At 46.3% G+C, this 21,069-nt stretch overlaps 1 protein-coding gene across 4 annotated transcripts in view; it reads right to left on the reverse strand.

The window, feature by feature from the left end:
* The window catches only part of MCC (MCC regulator of WNT signaling pathway), a 392,983-nt gene that overhangs the window by 55,808 nt on the left and 316,106 nt on the right, over nt 1-21,069 (reverse strand). For all 4 annotated transcript variants that reach the window (XM_027605212.2, XM_027605213.2, XM_027605214.2 and 1 more), the window contains 2 exons: nt 13,407-13,570; nt 11,146-11,352 (listed from right to left, as the gene is read on the reverse strand). In XM_027605212.2, coding sequence (XP_027461013.2) covers nt 11,146-11,352; nt 13,407-13,570 — 371 coding nt within the window. The remainder of the gene's footprint in view (nt 1-11,145; nt 11,353-13,406; nt 13,571-21,069) is intronic.

Below are 21,069 nucleotides of genomic sequence, written 5' to 3' on the forward strand. Positions count from 1 at the left end.
AATGCATTGTTCTCTTCAAACTCTGGAGACCTCATGAAAATAATAGTAAAGAATAAAAACCGGATTAAAGCCGTAACAGTGAAAAGCACATGCTTAGGGCGTTAGAAAGATGTGGGCACATTCTGTAAATGCAAAGTGGAGGGAAGAGTATTGATGGAAGGAACAGAATGGAAAAGCCAAATTCTATCAAATACACAAGGGGAGGCGGCCCGTCTACCCCGGAGAAGGTTGGCAGGGCTTAGACTCAGCTTTGGCAGGTATATGAAGGACAAGAATGAGGAGGCAGCTGAAAACGGGAGGAACAAGGGTCTGGGTACAGAACAAATGACAACTTCCAGTGCATGACAGCCTCAGCTAAAGTCAACAGGCACTCCTCCTGCTAAGGATGCATAGAAATGTTGCATAAAAGAGGAACAATGAGAAAGAAATTCACTGCCAAGGTTAAAGGAAAGGCAGTGAAATCTCCAGGTGTCAGAAATGAAGTGGGAAAGAAAGCTACACAGGTTAGGAGGGAGGCGGTGCTGCAGCAGCCCTGGGAATGGAGAGCAGGGTGCAGTGTGTGGGGCCAGGAGGGCCAGAGAGGGCCCCTGCGAGTCAGGCCATCTGCGCTTGGATCCTCCTCCGTAAGCCTGGAAACTTCCCGTCCTGCCCTTCTGTGACCCGCACACTAGCTGGCAGGAAGCCAGAAAGAAGCCCCAGAACTGTGCCCAGGGGTCAACCGGAAGAAGCCAAAATCCCAGACCCAGGACACATTAGGGTGCTGAGTCCAAATCTATAGCATCTGTGTACTGTAGGGCCCCCACTTAGAAATGAAGAGTTAAAACTGGTCTGGATTTCGCCAGCCAGTCACTGCCTCAGAGACTTAATTTTTTTTTTAAGATTTTATTTATTTATTTGACAGAGAGAGACACAGTGAGAGAGGGAACACAAGCAGGGGGAGTGGGAGAGGGAGAAGCAGGCTTCCTCCCTGCCGAGCAGGAGCCCGATGCGGGGCTCGATCCCAGGACCCCGGGATCATGACCTGAGCCGAAGGCAGACGCTTAATGACTAAGCCACCCAGGCGCCCCAGTCAGAGACTTAATTTGTAAATCACCCAGTATCATGGGGGGACAGGAGACCTAATGCTCCCGTGACTGGAAGCTGCTGGACATGGGGGGACAGTTGTGCAACAGGGTCGATGACCCAGGAGAGGCAGCAATCTACAGGAGAGGAAGCCACCCGAGAAGAAACAAAAATAAAGCAAACAGCAAACTATATCACAATCAGTGTAGGGCCCTCTGCAAGATAAAAAGATTTCTTTTTTTTTTTAAGTTTTTTATTTATCTAAGTAATCGCTACACCCAAAGTGGGGCTTAAACTCACAGCCCCGAGATCAAGAGTCACAGGCTCTTCCAACTGAGCCAGCCAGGCGCCCCTAAAAGGAGGACTTTCTATAAAAAGTAAGGAATTGGGAAACAAAAACAGGCAGATATCATCCAACAAGAATAGGTAGACGAGAAAAACAAGCCAGTAGAAAATGTAGCCGATGACATAAAATCAATGTACTGGTTAAACTCTCAACTGGTTAAAACTGAAAACAGAATGAGTGACTTGGAACAGAGCACAGAGAAATTAATTCAGAACACAGCACAGGGCGCTAAAGAGATACAAAATATGCACGTGTCACTGAGACCACAAGTGACCCACCAAGGCCCCAACATACTTTTAAAGGAGTTCCAGAGGAAGAGAACGCAGGAAATGACGGAGAAACAGTATCTGAAAAGAAAAACAGAGGTGTCTTCCAGAAGTGGAGGTGGACCTGAGTCCTAACACTGAAGCGTCACCCTGGGTTCTAACCAGATGCGGCAGTGTGTAGAGACGCCTGCAAGTTCTTTGATGTTCCCTCCATCAAGGAATGGAGTCCGAGTCCCCTCCCCTTGCCCGCACCTGGCCTGAGGGACTGCTTCTAATGAACAGAATATAGCGGAAGCAGTACTACAGAGCTTCTGAGGCTAGTTTAGGAAAGGAGGATCCGCTTTGCCCGCTCCCTCTAGGGATGCTGGCTCTTACAAGCCGGCCGCTCCACTGTGAGGAAGCCCGGGCTGCCTGGAGAGGATGCTCGCAGGCGTATCTGACCAATAGTCCCTGCTATGGCCCCAGATGACAGCCAGCCTCACCCTACAGACCTACGAGTAAGGACGCCTTCAAGATGACTCTGGCGCTGGCCACCATCTGACTGTAACCACATCTGAACCTAAGCGAGAACAGCCAGTGCATGGCTCTAGGGAACCAAGGGGTTCCAGATAGGACTAAATCATTGTTTAAGGTCTTTAAGTTTGGGGCGGTTTGTTATGCCACTAAAGCTACTTGGAAAATGAGGATGCAAACATAATTGCATACGTAGCAACACTGTAAGGCAAACGTAGGGGAGAAGGGAACAAAGAGATCATCTTAAAGCTGGTGGGGGGCAGTGGGAAGTCTTGTCGCCGGGCACAGCCCGCGCGGCAGGGGACCCTACAGACTATGAAGTGGGCCACGAGTGTGTCAGACCCAATGGGGTACACAACAGTCCAGACAGATCCAGAGTGCTGAGTGGGAGAAGGGAGTCCACAGCGCCAAGAACATTTATGTAAATTAAAAACAACACACAAAACACGGTGCATAAAGACATATGCAAGATGGGGAAAGGGAATGGGATATAAAAGGAGTAAATACATTAAGCAAGGGACCTTTCACAGACCCGTGAGTGTACTTTTAACAGAGGAATGTCATTAGCTTCTCTCTCTGCCCTTGCAGGCCAAATAAAAGCCCACAAATGAAAGAAAGTAAATACAAAGATGAGAGATCAGGAGCCTACGAGATTATGGTAGCCAGACAGCGAGATGCTGGTGACAAAGAATCTGGAACTGGAGCTGCCAAAGACAAACATCCGGCGGGGCAGGCACAGGGTTTCCCAAGTGGGGGGAAGTCCACCGACAAAAGGGAGGCTAGGACAAGTGTAAGACGGACACTTCCATCTCCCAGGACAGCTCAGGGACGCAGACAAGACGACTGCGCGGTTGATGAAGTCATCCGTGAATGTGGTTCACAGACGGGTGACACTCAGGAATGAAAGGTGGCCCGGGAGTCCTGAGCAGGATTAGAAACACGGTGACCAGCCAGAGAAGAAGGAGTCTGCTCGGCTTACGATGGGCAGCACTGTTTGCTGGGCGGCTGTCATTTCAGGCCGTTAGGTTGTGATTCACAATTTCGCTGTGTAATGGAGCTGGCTGAGATGAGGGGGTTTCGGTCCTGCACACGGGAAGAACCGCTGGGCCGCAGAAGCTCTCCCCAACGAGCTTTGGGCAGTTAGGCCCTTCTGCTTCTTGGAGAGCAGCCTCCTCCAAGTCCAGAGTTTGCTAAGAACGGCTCTCTTATTGGAGATTTTCTAAGACTTTCTTGGAACCCTCCGACAAATGAGGAATCAGAATTTATTTACAGGAAAGATACATTTGTTCCTATCAATCTCATTTACGCCGTGTTCCAGGAAAATTGTATTTTTATTGGTCGGGGCAATTTCATGTAGGCTGAAACGGAAGAGGAAGGGGACTACAAAACAGAAGAGAAACAAACCCAACAGCATTTCCATTCTCTGAAGATCTGCTAGGTGCATTGTTTTCTCTTTTGTTCCACAGACCACTGAAGAACCCTGGACCGAATTATCAAAACGGCCGCATCAGGGAAGCGGTCAGAGTTTTGGCTGCCTTCCTAATTTCTTACCAGCTTTCCAACAAAGGGAGTCAGCTACTTTCCTGATGGCCATGAGTCTGCCTTTAAGCAGCTTGACCTGGGATTTCGAAGCAGGGGTTGGAGAAGAGAGGCCGGGGATGGAGAAGCAAACCCCAGTGCCCACAACTGAAAAAGTTACCTCACAATTTCCATGGCACAAATGTGCAGGAAGCTCTTTTAGAGTCCCTGGAACAGTTTCCAAAGAGGGCATGAAAAGAATCCCAGTTCTGCAGGTTCTCTGCCTTGGATCCCACACATCACCCCTCCTCAAACCACAGAGAGGAAGGGCAACAGGTTTTACCAGTGATGCTCTGTTGGGCTCAAATCAAGAGAAATACACATACAGGTCACTTGTTCTCTATGAAAAAAACTCATTTTGCCTTCACTTAGTGTTGTCTTACCACGCTAGCAAGACTGGTCTGTAGAAGCCCAAGGAAACCTGGTGCCCACGTTACTGTAACCGAGGATGGTTTACTAACTTCTAGTCTGTGTGGAAGCAGGTGACAGAATGAGGAAAGGGGAGAAGAGGACCCAGGAAAAGCATCTGGACGACAGCACAATGAAAACTGCATCCCATAATAAGGTTACCAGGGCCCAAGTTTTGGCACCATTGTGGACTAGGGCAAGATTATCAAACTTCTGTGGATCTCCGTTTTCTCATCTCTAAGAAGGGTTTAATACTAGCCGTGGTCTTGTAGAATTCTGATACAGACGAAACACATCATTGCTCATCACAAGTAAATGCTCAAAGTCTGTTCAGCGTTTAAATTTAGGCTTTAAATCCTGCTTTGCCTTCAGAGGTATCTGTTTTTAGTCTGAGAGGGGTAATGTTTCCTCTGAAAATGTTCAGAGAATGTTAATACTATCAATATGAAAACAGATTTTTAAAAATAAGCTGAAGATGCCTGGAGAGACTCTTGGCCCATGTCCAGTGGGTGACTGAAGGACATTTCTTTCCCTTTCCTGTCCCCGAGAACTTACTGGGATCCAGATGAGCAAAAGTTTGCCAGGGTCCTGCACCCCATCCATTGATTCAGTGGCTCATGGAAGGGCCTGGGCACATATCCTCCAAAAGAGTTTCCAGTGATTCTGACACACATACTGAGAGCCAACGCAAGATGGAGGGGCAGACAGCCTGTTTCCCTGGCACTCTGATTCACGTCCAAGTCTCTCTGGTGTAACGCTCAAAGCAAACAAACCAGCTGAGTTAGGAACATTTTCTGCTCAACAAATATCCATGTGCTCCTTCACGTTTCTCAGTCCCTCTTTGGCTAAGGAGGGGGTGTCTGTCCAGTTCTGGCCAACTGACAAGTGAGCGGGGTGGGTCCCGTCAAGGGATGCTTTAGGTGATGGGTGCCATCAGCCTGGCCCCCTGAGTGACCCGAGCTCTGTCCTCTGCTTTGTGCTCATATCCCCACGTCTGTGCTGGACGTGCAATGCAAGCAAGAAATAAGCTCTTCCGGTGTGCCATGTCACTGAAATTTGGGGAGTTAATTTGTAACGGCTGTATAACCTACCCTTATCCTGACTAATAGATCAGCCACACAAAAGAAGAGCCACCTGAGACCCCCCCCCAAAATAGCGGTTGGACGGAGAGCCCTGGAGCCAGACCCCACTCCTCTCAGCTCCCTCCTTCGTGGCCAGTTTAGGGATGGGAGTGTTAAAATAGGTGGTCTTTCTCTTCTTCCTTCCCTCTCTCTCCAAACCGTTTACGAATTTAAACTTAGCTAATACCAGCCATATCGTTCTCATACAAAGAAACGCCTAAGAAGAAATGCAACAAGTAAGATATGAACAAAATTCTATCAAGGACAAAAGAGAAGACTGTGTATGACTACCAAGTTGTTAAAGCTGGGAGATGCGGATCACTGACCATAATCCACTTTTTGTTTAATTTGAAAATTAAGGAAAAGTATAAAGAAGAAACATATGCTTAACATTCCACAGCCTGGATTTAGCCTCTCTTAATATTTCGGCTTATTAGCTTTCTATGTCTATGTCTATGTATTTCTACCTATTCAAAGTTATACAAAAGAATACATTCATTTAAAAAATAAAATTAGGGGGCACCTGGGTGGCTCAGTCAGTTAAGCATCTGCCTTCAGCTCAGTTCAGTTCTCTGCTTGGTGGGAAGTCTGCTTCTCCCTCTCCTTCTCCTCTGTGCTCTCTCTTTCTCTCTCAAATAAATAAAATCTTAAAAAATAAAATAAAATTAGAACACTGTGGAAAACTTCCAGTACCCTTTGACCTACACTTCCAGGTACTTGCTTCCCCTCCTCACCATAACTATTATGAGATTGGTTTATACTGTTCTGGTCTATTTTAAATACATGCACACATAGCCAATGTAAATTTATACACATACAAATTCATAGTAAATATAAAGTACCATTTTGCAGCCCTGCATTTTCCATATCCAGACACTGTGGTCAAGAAAAGCATCATGGAGGGGGAGGCAGAGCGGAAAGAGCTCAGATGGGACTCAAAGCCAAGGAAGGCAAATCGGAGATGAATCTTTATTTAACCTACATAAGGTCACAACAATTTCACTTCCAGAAATATCTCCACTGTTACTGGTTTTTAGTTAAAAATATCAAAGAGATACTGACTTAGCATATAACAGGAGACAATTCAGACCAAATGAATGGCTGCTTCAGAGACAGACCGTGCTCTGGAGGCAAGAGTATGACACTAGAAATCTCATTTCCTGGTAGAGGTGGGCAGCCTACTAGTAAATAGATATTATAAATGAATGAATGAGTAGAAAAAAGTACACAATAAAACACACAGTCAACTTATAAGGTCATTACTCTTTCTAATAGGCCCTTTGGCTTAATTTGGATTCTTCTTTCCAACTCCTTTAAATGTGACCACCGATGGGACAAGCACCCTTGGACATAACAGCAGGTGAATATGAATCCTGAAGGTGGAACTGGTGTGTAGAACCAGTACAGTTCTTAGAAACTGGCACCAGTGGAATTTAGAAGTAATGGCTCTAGGGGGGGACCTTGAGGTCACAGAAGAGGATACTCTCTAAATGGCCCTGGTTGGTGAGTTGGTGGGACATGTGCTTGACCTGTGTGTTGCACCCCTGGCTGAGCGGCACGGCCCTGGAGCCTTCCATCCTCCTGGATCTCTAGGGAGAAGGACAGTGGCAGACACAGTGCAGCTCCAGCCCACCTGTCATGGCACAAACTTACAAGCAGCCTCCAGGATCTCAGCCTCATCTCCCCGAAGGAGACGGGGCTGGAAACGGAGTTCAGCCACATGGCCAATAATGTAATCAATCATGCCCACACTGTGAAACCCCAATAAAAACTTATACTGAAGTTCGGGTGAACTTCCCTCATTGGTGATACTCTGAGTATTGCCCGAAAAGGCAGTAACACCAGCCAGGGTTTTACCTGGAGAAGACAATAGGAACATCTGCATTTGGAGCCCTTCCAGACCTGTGCCTCTTTATTTTGGCTGCTTCTGATTTTTTGCGATAATAAAACTATAATCATAAGTTAAAAAAAAAAAAGTGGCCCAAAGGAATATATGACAGGATTGTTACTTTGAAAAGCTTCAGAGTTAATGGTCTTCAGAGAGCACAATGTGTGAAGGAAATTTCTCTTTTTATCTGTAATCCTCCTTTCACAGCTTCCGCTCCCTTCCTCCCCAAAGGCTACATTACCAGGAATTTGGGCTTACTTCCTGTTTAGTAGGACAAGGTGGGGGGGGGGGAGGAAATGGGCACTGCAGCATTCTAGAAATTTACTCGTCCTTTTTCCTGTCCAAGGAGCCACATGGCAGCCATTAAAAAATCTGGAGCTGAGTCCTCATTTATATTTTAAAAGACTTTAGCTGAACTGGGGGATTCCATTTGAATTACATGGGTCCTATGAACACAGAACAATGAAATCCCTTCATAAATATAACACCACATTTAGGAAGCAAGAGTAACTGGTTTGGAAAAGACAAACACTTGTGTCTTCTTATCACTACTAGAGATACTGCCCCCTTCCCCTGCCCCCAGCCAAGTCAATTAACTAACACTAAGGGTTTTCCAGACATGTGGAGGGAAAGCAGAAGAAGTAGAGAGGGAGAAATTTGAGATTAAGGTGACTTTTATTTAGTTCAAGACAGTGTGTCTTCTAGTCTCTTGAATTTACTGTGGTGATGACCAGAGACTCAAAGCAGAAGTCAGATCCCAAGGATGAAGGAAGTCCAGGAGAGGTTGATGAAATTCATTTCCAGACATGATGAAAATACCCAGGTGGGACGTAAGGTACACAGAACAAACTCCTACCACCACCTTAGGCCATGAATTTGCAGAACTTTCTGAAGAATTTGTACAAGATCTCAGAAGGAACTCGTGTGGCCTAATTTTGATTCAAGTCTGACTCAATGGGACACAGATTCCTGAGCTTGTGGTCACAGTTTTACCAAAAACTTTACCAGACTATGCTTTACCAAACTATCTGAGGAAAGCACTGATCATTTTTGCTACATGGCAGTTGACCTAAACAACCAGGTAAAAGATGAAAATAGTGTGGAGAAGCTGGACCTACCATCCAAAGTCCCTCCTGTGGACTGCCCGGGCACCCTCTGTGCTCTACCCTCCCCACAACATTGTAACAACCTGTTGCCCGGCCTGTCTCCCCAACATCCTCCCAGCCAAGGACAGTGCCCTGTTTATCACTACAACCTCTCTGCCCAGCACAGAGGAGATGGCCAGTCATGTTCATGAAATAAATCAATGAATGAAGAGTGGAGTGCCTCCTTTTTAGGGTAATTAATCCTACCTTGCCTAAATTAAGCCCACTTCTTTAAGTGTGAGGAAATGAGTGGTTATATTACAAAGCATGAAGAAATAAATGATTATCTCATTTAATAACGAGCTGGACCAATAATAAAAATTGTCTGACTGTTGTTCCTTAGTTACTGCTCTGCCAAGTAGCCCAATCTGTTTAACTGACATTAAAGATCTAATTTAATTAAATCTTGAGCAAGGCTTAGAAAACCTACTGAGAGCACTTTGTTTAATTACAGGCGGGGGGCAAGCACCAATCCTATTGATCTGGTCAGTTCAAATTCTATACAGTGAATGTGGGCAATGAAAAAAAAAAGTGGCCCCAGCTGCTTTTCAGGCAACTCTGACCAACTGTGAATTCAGACCTGCTCTAAAGACAGCAAAGGCAAATAAGCCATGTATCATGTGGTATCACAGAGATGGAAATGAAACTACCTTAGTCATTCCAAAGAGCTACACATCATGAAGAACAGAAGAAAATGAACCACAGGAGACAGATTCCTCCTCAGGGAAATGAAATATATTGGGTGGTGGTGGGTGGAAGCGATCCAACATTGAAAGTCTAGTAAACTGGCATTCAAAGGCAGCTAGTAAATTCTATGAGACCCACAATTAGTTTTGAAATACAGAGAGATTAAGTCATGGATAGGTATGCACATTCCTGAGGACATTTCCAGTTGAGGAAGAGACACAAGTTCCTCAACATTTCATGATTTGGATGTAATGGAAATACAGATTATATAAAACCATATTAACTACAAAACTTAAAAGGTAGTAATAAAGGTTGTCTAAGTGCTTTATGAGTATTAACTGATTTTCCTGCCTTGGATACTATTCTTATTCCCACTTCATGGCAGAGTCCAGTGAGACACAGAGAGGTTAGTAACTTGCTCAAGGTTCACAGTGACTTGGTAGGTCAGGCTGTGACCCCAGGTACATTGTAACAGTACCACTACATTACGCTGTTCTCATAATCTCCAGAGTTGGAGAACATATTTGCACAGAAGGGGGACTGGCTTTTCATCCTCTGCTTGTCACAATCCAGAGCTGTCTTGTACGTTAGTAACTCAGGTTGAGAGGAGGAAATTTATTCTAAACCACAATATGCAATTACACCTAAGACCAACATTTCCTTCACAAAACATGCACCATCCGAATGTGCACACTAAGAGCAAGCACGCCTAATTAGGGCATTAGTCATAACAATCAGGGAGTGTAACCCAGGAAATTCCAGGTGGTGTGGACCTCAGCACTAAGTGCATTTCATCAGCTTGCCCAGATAAAGTCTTTGCTGACTGGGATGATTTACACCTGCTGATGCCAGAGTGGAGAAAGGCATCCCGTCCAGCTGGGGACTGAAAATAAGCTTAGGCACGTGAGTTCAGACAAAATCATGCTCAGATAGGACAGGTAGGAATGCTGGCCTTTTAATTATGACATGAGCCATAAATGAGGACAGGAGGTGGTAATATTCAAAAATAGTCATTTCTTCCATATCCGTGCATAATGGCAACCAAGAAAACTTGTGTGTGCATTTAGAACAGACTGGTGTACACATGCTGACCTTGCGGAAGACAAGTTATTTCCAAGGTGTTCTTTAAAAGCAAGGGAGCGAGAGCGATGGTGAAGGATGAGGGATCTACTAGACATACTTTTCCCCTCTAAGCTGGCTTTATCTGCGTGCAGAATTGCCAGTCAGAGCACAGCTAGAAAGCAAGCTGCAAATATTGCCAAGATTGAGAAAGACAGTAAAGCCGGTCTAGTAATTCAAAGTGAAGTTCAGAGGGTATGTTTCCGATCGAAGAATTCATTGCTCTACTCCAGACCAATCACAGATCAAATTCACAGCCAAACAAAGAAGTACTTGTGGGTTCCGGAGTGGGGGAGAAAATACCCTGTCTTTAGAAAACTGAGTGCTTTAACAATTCTGCCAAACATGACTCTGCTGAAACATCAGCTCCTTCAGCAAAGGATGTATTTCCTAAGCAAGTTTTGGTGCCTTCTGTTCCAAAGGCTGCTGCAGGCCGTAGAACCATTTGGTAAGTTGGGGTGAATGCCAGAAATGACACATGCGTACATACATAAACACACACATACACACATATGATTGTCATAACCTTAATAAATGCACTAGAGGAGAGGACACTTCACATTAGACTCCCCGCAGGTAAGTGAGAGCAGGTACTACAAATTTAAAGAAAATTCTATAGAAGAAACTGCAAATGGGAAAATTCTATTTATTTCTGCAAATTATAAAATATTATTAGTCTATCTTAAAGGAAGAACATTTTAATTGAGTTTGGGGAAGACGTGCATACCCTGGAGAATGGTTTGAGAATCACTGCACTGATAAAATTTTACCATCCACTTAGATTTGTGATCCCAGAGAACAGTGTTTTTTAAAATCTTACCTGCACACCTCAGCGCTTTCAAAACTACTCCCCTTTTGAGAATGACTTCCTGGTCAGAAAGGGATGGAGATTCCCAAGACTACAAGTGCCACAAAATTCTTGGGGCTGCCCTTGGCTCTTACATGCTTGTCTGTCTTCCAGGCCCACAGCCCGGGGGGAAGGCCTGGTCAAGGCCGCACTGGGTGCGCTCACCCGTCTCCGGAGCCGGTCCCGCTCCTCCCGGATGGCGTTCATGGTGGCCTTGGTCCTGTTCAGCTCCTCCTCTTTGCTGCACAGCATGGCGGTCAGGCTCTCATTCTCTTCCCTCAGCCCGGCCAGCTCCTTCTCCCAACGAGACCGCTCTTCGGCCAGGTTGGGATACAGGTCCCGGCCAAGTACCCCTTCAATCTCCTCGACTGTCTGGAAAACACAAAGACGAGCCCGGTGGGTTCCCTGGGAGCAAGGAGAGGGGAAGACAATAGGCAGGATGGGTGCGAGTGTCGACAGAGGAGTGGGTTCCACGGTCCTTTCGCTGCTAACACTAACCATGACCACCCCCAAATCACCCTCTCCCCATTTTCAGAGAAGGCTCTGTCACTTGCCTGGGTCACAGTCTGCGTCTCCCAACAGTCCCCAGAGTCAGAACAACACAGTCCCTTCATGGGACGTTTGTCTATCTGTGGCTCTGACGGCCACATCCACACAAATGCTTCCGTCCTCCGTCCACGTTGCGGGGTTGGTAAATACACACAACCAGACGGCAAGCCCGTCAGTGGGCTTCACAGTGCAAGTGCGAAGTTGCAAACAGCATACAAAAGCTAACTTGAAGTTTCCCAAATCACAGGCCTCCCATGCTGCAACTCTGGGATAGCAGAAGTCACATCACCATTTCCAGCTTTTGGTGTCACATCAGAATTCAGAGGGTGTGAATGAGGTTCAGTCCCAAGATGTGGAAGACAAAAATAAACCTCAGTGACACAGAAAAGACAAAGCTCACTGTAGATGCTTCTAAGACAGCAGGGATTTCATTAATTAATAAGACAGCTATGAGCGAAAAAGAATAGAATCTTAATAGTACTTGGAGAGACTTTTACAAATTCATTTAAGATGTAGTATTAATGGAGAAGAGACATGCCTAAAATTAGGGGGGAAAAAAGGAAGAAGTAATTCTGCTTGGCTTCAGAAACTATTCATTCCCATCCACTGCCCTTTGGCACAGGAAGCATAAGTCAACAAACTGATATGGAAAAAAGAGGGAGGAGGACCATGTAGGGCAAAAGGCAGATGTGAGGAGATGTGAGGAGAAACAGGTGGTCTCAAAAATGCAAGAATGTGAGGGGATTACACCCTCGGGTGCCCACATTGGTTCCGTGACGAAGAAGTTACACAAATCTTGCCGTCACTTTCCACACTGGGGCTTCATCCTTCCCCTCAAATCTGAGGCTCTTCTCCGCAGCCCTGCTCCAGGCCCGCTCCGTCCGTCCCCTGCTGGTTGGCAGAAACCCTCAACACCCTCCTGCCCTCGCAATGCTGAGGCCAGGACTAACACCCAAATTGACATTACAATCAAATACGGGGCCTCGGAGACTCCAACAAAAGAAACGCCAGCGGTTGCCTCCCCAAACCGTATCAACTATTTATAATTGCGATGAATGAGATGGGAAACCAGCTGTGTTATAAATATGAATCCTGGTTTACCTTGAGATGATACCACAGCGCTTTTGTGAAAGCCAGGATTCCTGTGGATAGAACCTTGGGCCTAGTGTCGAAGGGATTTTTCAATTAATGTGTCACATTTTCCCTTTATGTGGGCTCCTCCCAGACTTTTCAGTTTGAACTGCTATGCCTAGGTTACTAAGCTATGGTGAAGTCATATACGGATACCAGAGGCCCAGTATCAATAGGCCTTGGCATTCCCATTGCTCATGAGGAGTCTGTGCAGATGCAGCACATTCCTCATTCGAGCTCCCAAGGCACCAAGATGGAAGGCTGTGGAAGGTGTGGCTGAGGCCTCGTCCAGTGTGCTCAGGACAGATGACTCACTCAGGCCCTGAACTTCCCTCTTGTTAGCACCATGAATTGCTAACTTCTGAATTAATATACGAGAGGCCTTAAAGCTTAAATAAAACTTCCAAGTTAATCCTACAGCTTGCGAGTGCTACATGATGGGCCACACTAAAATGATACGGTTCAATACTAGGAGTCTGAGTTTTCAAGGAAACCGTCACTTTTGCTGAAAAGCCAGTGATCTTGACTGCTGACATAATGACTTTTTTTTTTTTTTTTTAACATGATTCAGCCCAACAAAAATTTACAGGGCTCCTACCTCTCCCTGGCGGTCCAAAGTATAGTACCGTTTTCTTAGAAACACTCATTCCTAAGAGGTATTTGAGAAAACCACACTTAAGAAGAAAGAGATCTGACCATTTCCCTCACATGCTCTCAAAGAGCCAGCCAGAATGGGGAGCGTATACCTTGATGGCCAAGTCACAGTGCTCACTGGCCGTGGTGAGCTGCTCGATGTGCCTGTCCACCTCGGCCACGGAGAGGCTACAGCTGCTCTTCTTCCTGCAGCAGACGACATTCTCCAGCCCCGTCAGCACCCTCTGCAGCTCTGAGTTCAGGTCACTGCAATTATCTGTGAGTGAAGGTGGACATGATGAGTTAAGCAGGCAGGTGGGGAATGGATGCTCTCCATTTCACTCACCATGAGGGACCCAGTCAGTAAAATGGAATGGCAACGGGAGCCTGATATTCTAGACTTTAATGCTATGCGGCCTCATGTCATAGGCTGCTGGTACGTACCGCCTCTGAGGCTTAGAGCCAAGGTAGAGCCTTTGTTAAGGAGTTTCAGACCACGGTCATTTTCTAGACAGCCATACCACACTAAATGCTCTAGTCTTTCACTGGAAGGGAGCTATGTCTCAAGTTCTTTGGTAAGAATAAAGAAGGGTCCCAGAAGAGGCTGTTGGGACTTCAAAAGCCTTCTGGTCAACCTTCCTCCTTAGCTATTCAGACAAGTACGACTCCAGAAAGAGTTTCAGCAAAGATCTCAGAGCTTTACTCAACAAAACAAAAAGGCCCAGAGTGAGCAGAGACACTAGGCATTAAAAAACAAAAACAAAAACAGTAAGAGACAGTCCTTGCCTTCAGTGAGCTTATAATCAGGACTTTTTTCTGATATGACCAATCAATGTGCTCTACCATTGCAGTTTAACCCACTTTTCCATCAGGGGAGAAGTAAACTCTTCTAATGAAGTTCATACTGTTCTCCATGTAAAGGTCTTGTAAGTCATTCTAATAATTTGATCCTGCCTTAAAAAAATCTGGGTTGCTTTTTTCCCTTAGAATTCTAAGCAGGCTCCATGACTTGGGGCTTGATCTCACATCCCTGAGATCATGACCTGAGCCAAAATCAAGAGTCGGATGCTTAACTAACTGAGCCACCCAGGTGAAAACTCTGGGTTACTTTTAATTGTTGGACATCTAGGGCCTGGTCTGGGAAGAAAAATTAATTATAATCTTAGTATGAGCTACAAATATTTTAGAAGATAATTCTGCTGGGGAAAAAAAATCCCCTTAAAGTCAAACACAAATAACCTGCTATTTTGGATTATAGCAAGACAGGTGTTAAGCAGCCTCTCAAAGGGCATTCCTCCCCTACATCCAGTCTGATTCCTACATGAAAGAAGCTCAACATCTTCAATTTCTCTTCTTTGTTTCTCCTCCCTTCTCATCACAGCTTCCATGCACTAAAACAGTCCATTGGGGCTTACCTTTGGAAGACGTCGAAAAACTCAGTACTATAGTAACAGAATATATCAGAATCTTTTGGTCAACCTTATTTGACTGCCTGGATCTCCAAGTTACCTGAATCTAGAGAGAAGACAGCCCGAGGCTTTCACACCAACCAATGGACCCAATTATTCCCCTTCCTCTCACACCTACTCCTTCCCAGCTCTGTGAACGGCACCACCATCAGCTCAGTTATTCAGGTTACCTGTCAGGCAAGCTTCATTTCCTTTTGCCCCACATCCTTAAACCCAATCCACCTTGTGAGGGCAACCTCCGAAACTTATCCCCAAAGGGACCTCTTCTTACCATCTCCACCAATACCACCACAGTTCAGGCTACCATCATTTCTTCACTGAACCCACCCGAACAACCTCCAACCTCCACTCCCCACACTGCAGCCAAAGCGAGGCTCTCAAGGACATAAGTCAGATGTTACTCCCCTAGCCCAAACTACCTAATGGCGTCCCACTGTCATTCAGCTCAAGCCCAAACTCCTCACCAGAGTCTGTAAGACTCTGCATGATCAAGACTGATCATGTTCTCAAGGTGCAGTGCAGGTTGCACTGTGGAATTTTCTGGGGACTTTTTATAAATTACCCCTGTGCAGGCCCCACCGCAGACCAATTAAATCACAGTCTCTGGGGGGTAGGGCTTGGGCACTGGGAAAATTTTTAAAGGTCTTCAGATCACTCTCACATGTATCCAGGGTGAGAACCACGGACCTTGTCCTTGCCTCATCTGCCTACCCCCCCACTACTCGCTCCGCTCCATTCACACTCCTGACCTTCTCTCCATCCCTGGAGCATGCCTCCTTCTCCTTTGCTGTTTCCTCTGCCAAGACTGATTTCCACCCAAGTCTCCACTTACTCAGGTCTCAGCTCAGATGCCCCCTCTTCACCAAGCTCTTCCCTATCTAAAAAGCATGGGGTTCTGGCTCTTCTCCCTGCTCAGTCCCTACCCCATTATCCTATCTTCTTCGTGGCAATTACCACTACCTGATCTGACTCATGTGTTTATTATCTCTTCTCTACTGAAACGTGAGCTCCATGAAGAAGAAACTTGGATCTTCCTCACCACTGTATCTCCAACATAGAAGAATGTAGGCGATCAAGAATTACTTTTAAGTGGGCAAATATGAACCTCACATCATGTATTTAAGAGACAGACTGGAAACACAGACTGCCAGCAGCAGCCTGTTTTACATCAACCTTATGCTTTTTGTCCTCATCATAGACCATGCCCTGAGCTGCTAACAACTGGGGGACGGTCCTCACTGCAGAAGGTCCTCTGGAGAAGGGCACCACAGGTGCCCACCACCAGCTCAAGCTAAGGAGGTCCAGAGCATGCCGCTGGAACTCTCTCTGAAGCACACTTAATTGTAAGTAATAATCGGAGAAATTTCTCCAAATGATCATTTACCTCGAGCTGCAGGGCTCCTGGTACACAGAGCTGGAGTTCACATAACTCCTGAATTATTTGCATTATTAAGTGCTTATGAGTGCGATGAGGAAGAAAGATGGTTCTATTCACCCATTCCATCTGGATTTCCCCAGCACAGCTCCACCTGATACAGTGATCACACTGGACATGTCTGCTCTGGGATCTTCTGGCAGGACCTAGAGGTGGAACCAGGCTGCATGCTGATGATGTTGGGCTTTGGGGAACAGGGGGAGGGTGTATAAATCTGGCCGATACTTCTTTCTCATTGCTTAACCAAACAGTTGCTGAGCCCTGGCCTCAGGCTAGCAGCAGGGTACAAAAATAAGTAAGAGACTCTCCTCAACCCTGGGAGGCTCACAGGTGTACGAGGAAATGCCACAGTCCCTTCTCTCAGCTGTCCACTACCACCCCGGGGAAAGTGACCACAGAGAACATGGTGCTGGTACAGGATGGAGAATCAGGAGATGAGGAGGGTATGTAAATGAACATCCAGACTGAAACCAGCTGAGCTTCTTCCCTTTGAACCAAAGAGGGCCCTTAATGCTTTCTGTGGTCTTAGGAAGCCAAATGTCTAAGACACAGGTTGGATGATGAACCCTAGACACTCCCGCCTGTTACCCACTGAGTTCTGCACAATGGTTTGATCCAAGTCCCACTAGTGATCGGGTGACACGTGGCTGTCTTTTTGTCGTTCTTCAGTTTAGGAGGGCAAGGTGGCTAGGCTGGCAGGAGCAGCTATCCTGGGTTCCCTGAGTGCTGCCGCCCAGCACCAATCACTCACCACCATTCACCCCGAGCCCAGTGCTGCTCCATACAGGGTGGAATTAGCTTTCAGAGTCTGTGCCATATTCCTCTAGACACTGAGTTGGAATAAATTCTCAGTCCCTTCTCCCGACCTACGATGCTCTGCATCATCCGGCCCCTGCCACAGAGGAGAGCATCAATACCACAGGTTGAGGCAGTGGGAGTTTCTGCAAAATGCGAGAGAGATCAAGGGACCTCTGGTTAAGGGACCAGAGGAGCAGAGTAAACAGAGAGAGGGGCCAAGTATTCCAGACGGTGCAGAAGGTTCCTTCATTCACAAATCAAAGCCACAACGAGATGTCACCTCACACCCATCAGGATGGCTACTGTTTACAACAACAACAACATAACATAATGTGTTGGTAAGGATATGGAGAGAAAATTAGCATCCTTGTGCCCTACTGGTGGGAACGCAAAATGGTGCAATCTCCGTGAAAAACACTATAGCAGTTCCTCAAAAATTAAAAATAGAACTACCCTATCCTCCAGCAGTCCCATTTCTCAATCCAATTTCAAAACAGTTGTAAGTAGGGCTCAAATAGATACTTGTACACCCATGTTCATAGCAACCTTAGACACAACAGTCAAAGGTGGAAGCAACCCAAGTGTCCACTGACCAATGAATGGAAAAACAAAATGTGGCTTATATACACAACGGAATGTTATTCAGCCTTTAGGAGGAAGGAAATTTGGATGCATGCTACAACATGGATGAACCTTGAGAAGATTATACCAGAAATAAGCCAGTTCCGAAAGGACAAATGTTACATGATTTCCCTGAGATGAGGGACCTAAGAGTAGAGCTTACCAGGGGTAGGGCAATGCTGCTTACAGACACACGGTTTCTGTTTGGGAGGATGAGAAAGTCCTGGAAACGGATGGTGGTGAGGGTGGCACAACTCTGAATGTACATCCTGCCACTGAGCTCCACACTTGTCATGAGGGTGACACGGAGGCGGACCTGCTACAGCACCTCAGGCTGTGCTGTGCTTTATTTAAGAAAGGTGATGGCTTGGGCCCCTGTGCCGAGGACAAAGAGGAGGCCCTTCGTATAGGATACGCATTCTTTTAATGGAGGTTATTTTTCTCTTTCCAAAGAAGAATTTGAAGTGGCCTGTAGCAAACACCCGCACGTAAGGGGGAAACAGAGTGACCGGACCCAGGGAAAGGCCAAGCACGCTGACAGAGGCTCACACGGCTGCTGGGGCAGACTCTTCCACTTAGCCCTGAGCTTCCTGGCAGCCAGAGCAAAAATAAAACCTCTCCCATCAGAAAGGAGGAAGCATTCCATTTTCCCAAGAGAGACACTGTGTTTTCAGCCACAGAATCTAAAAGAATTGAGGTATATGGGACTTCATATGTGGTGTAAAGCAATGGCATTGCCAGGCTCCTCAGACCCAGTTTCAAAGAGAGGCAGATTTCATATGGTTTCTTCTTATGCTAACCTTCAATTAAAATTAAGCCATGGGCCATTCAAGTACAACGTGAAGGGACTTCTGGGAAGGACTAAGTTCGCACAATCTTGGCACGGTGCCTTCCAGTTGTCCAATTTGCTGTAAAGATGAGACAGAGGACACAGATGATTAAGTGGAACGAGCATCTCCCTTTGACCAGAGGATGCAGCCCAGCCACCTGCGGCCCAGGATGCGTGTTGTTTGGACGGCAGGAGTAGGTATCTGACACGGCCCTTTTGGTTTTTTTTTTTTTAGAACAGTTTTGAATTAATTGTCAGCATTTGAAAGTTACTAGAATTTATGGCTCTTCTTGTCAAGTCAGGCCTGGCAATACGGGGCCTGGCTCCTCACACAGCCGCCATGTGTGCAGTGGCCGGCAGCCGGCCCCTTCGGACTTGGCATGGCCACGGCGCCCCTCTGCTTCCCTCACTGCCGCTCACTGCCCCCCGGCCCCTGTCCATCTGCAGCCCCGCCTCGGCTGTCGGTTCTGAATAGGACTTTTCCCAGTTACATTTCTGAGAGGAGCTGAAGACACGGCAGCTCAGGTTAACTTTTCTAATGAGACCCCAGAGGCTTAGGTTTTTATGTTGCTGTTTGAGGGAAGACCCAAGTACTAGGAGAATCCAGAAAGAGGGTCAGAGGGCATTCACGGCTACGAAAATTAAGCCTAACCAGCATTCTGGCTTGGTTAAACACATACACTAGTTTTCTTCTCTTTCCCTCAGGAACCACTCAGCCTACCCCCTGAGTTCCATATAAGAAACTATGCAAGAGTTGGCTCATTTTGAATCAGGTGTCAGAGGCTGCCTGTTCTTTGTTTTTCTTTGAACCCCCTGTAAAAACCCTAACCCCAATAAAACATGAGACACTAGAAACACTCCCCCGGTCTACCTGATTCTGAGCTGTCCACCTGTACCAGAATGGATCTGCTCCAAAACACAGCCCCAGCCTCCAGAGTACACACTCCTGAGGCTTCCCGTCCAGAGTAAATGGCCATGTGTCTGCCTCGTCTGGAAGCCTCTCCTCCTCTTCCTAAGGGCTCCTTTTTCAAGCTTTGCCTCGAAATACCCTTTTCTGTAAGCCTTCCCTAATTACCTACAGTCTTTAAAAAAATTTTTTTTTCCTTTAAAATTTTTAAATTGTACTATAGTTGACATACAATGTCATATTAGTTTCAGGTGCACAACACAGTGATTGGACAAGTCTATACACTACACTATGCTCCCAGGTGTAGCTGCTGTCGCCACACAGTGCTATTTTAATATCACTGACTATATTCCCTCTGCTGTGCCTTTCATCCCTGTGACTTCCTCATCTGGTAACCGGAAGCCTGTATCTCCCACTCCCCTCACACATTTCGCCCATCCCCCATAGTCTTGTATTTACTTCTTTCTTTGAGGCATTGCATTCCCTGTAATTATTTATTAACTGACATATCGACCCTACTAAGCCCAGTCCTGGGGACCAATGACTGTTTATTAGTCCTTGTGTTCCCAGATGCTCACAACAGTGGATTGTGCTAAGTAAAGACTACCCGAGTTGAACGTGTAAAAGAAAGACTTTTTGTAAATCAACTTTTTAAGTATCTGGTTTTTGTTCATCTGCTCACTGCTAAAGAATCATCAAATCTAAGACCTATCTTGGGGCAGAACACACCCTGCTAAAAAGGCAGAAAGCTTTCCGTTGGGTGGATCCCCAAGGTGGATGTGTCCACTCAAGCTAGAGCTGTTAGGCACAGTGAATCTGAGCCGGTCTGAGGGTCAAAAGGAACTGTAGGCTTGCTGCACACAGTCCAAAGGCCTTCCCTTATGCGGTGCAGCAGCTCAGGGCATAACCGTAACCCCCACCAGCACATGTCCCCCCACCTCTGTTCCGATGGCCACACATGGTGCGCCTTGTAAGGCAAGTCAAGTAGAGGAAAGAGCTACAGATTCTTTCAGCAGCAACCTAGATGTTCTGCTAAGAGGCCCGAGGTGATGTCCTTAGGGACTTAACAGTCCAGCCCCTGTTGTGGCTCCAAGGCTGAAACAAGGAGGGTTGTGGCTTTCCTGTATAAGCAGTTCCCTCCTTGCATGCAGGGAGGAAGAAGCAAAACGAGAACAAAGCAACAGAGCAAATGGAGAAAGAGAAGGTGGAGATGGAAGGGTCTGTGAGAAAGGAGAAAGACAGTATCCAGGCAGGTTGCACCCTGCGTAATATACACAGGGTCTGCATCTCCCGAAGGCAAGAGAACACGGAGGAATGGTGTTGTTATAGCTTAAAAACACCTCAACATCACCATTAACAGCACCATAGACAAACTATCATGAACTTCCTGTGGCGACAGTCGTGAGGGCCCATCATTGCCCCTGTATATTCTTGCAAAAAATGCTAACCTCAAATCTAATACCAAGAAAACAATCAGACCATCCAGACTGAGGACCTTCTATGGCACTACAAACCTGGCCTCTTCAGAAACGTCAATGTCATGAAGGACAGGAAAGGTGGGGGTACCTGTTCTAGATGAAAGGAACATAAAGAGACGTGGTAACTAAATATAATGTGTGAGCCTTGACTGGATCCTGGATTAAACAAAAGCAACAAAAGACATGAATGGTACATTTGGAGGGAATTGGAATATGGACTATAAATAATGTTCCATCTG

The sequence above is a fragment of the Zalophus californianus genome, chromosome 5 (assembly GCF_009762305.2).
Source record: "Zalophus californianus isolate mZalCal1 chromosome 5, mZalCal1.pri.v2, whole genome shotgun sequence".
NCBI lineage: Eukaryota > Metazoa > Chordata > Mammalia > Carnivora > Otariidae > Zalophus > Zalophus californianus.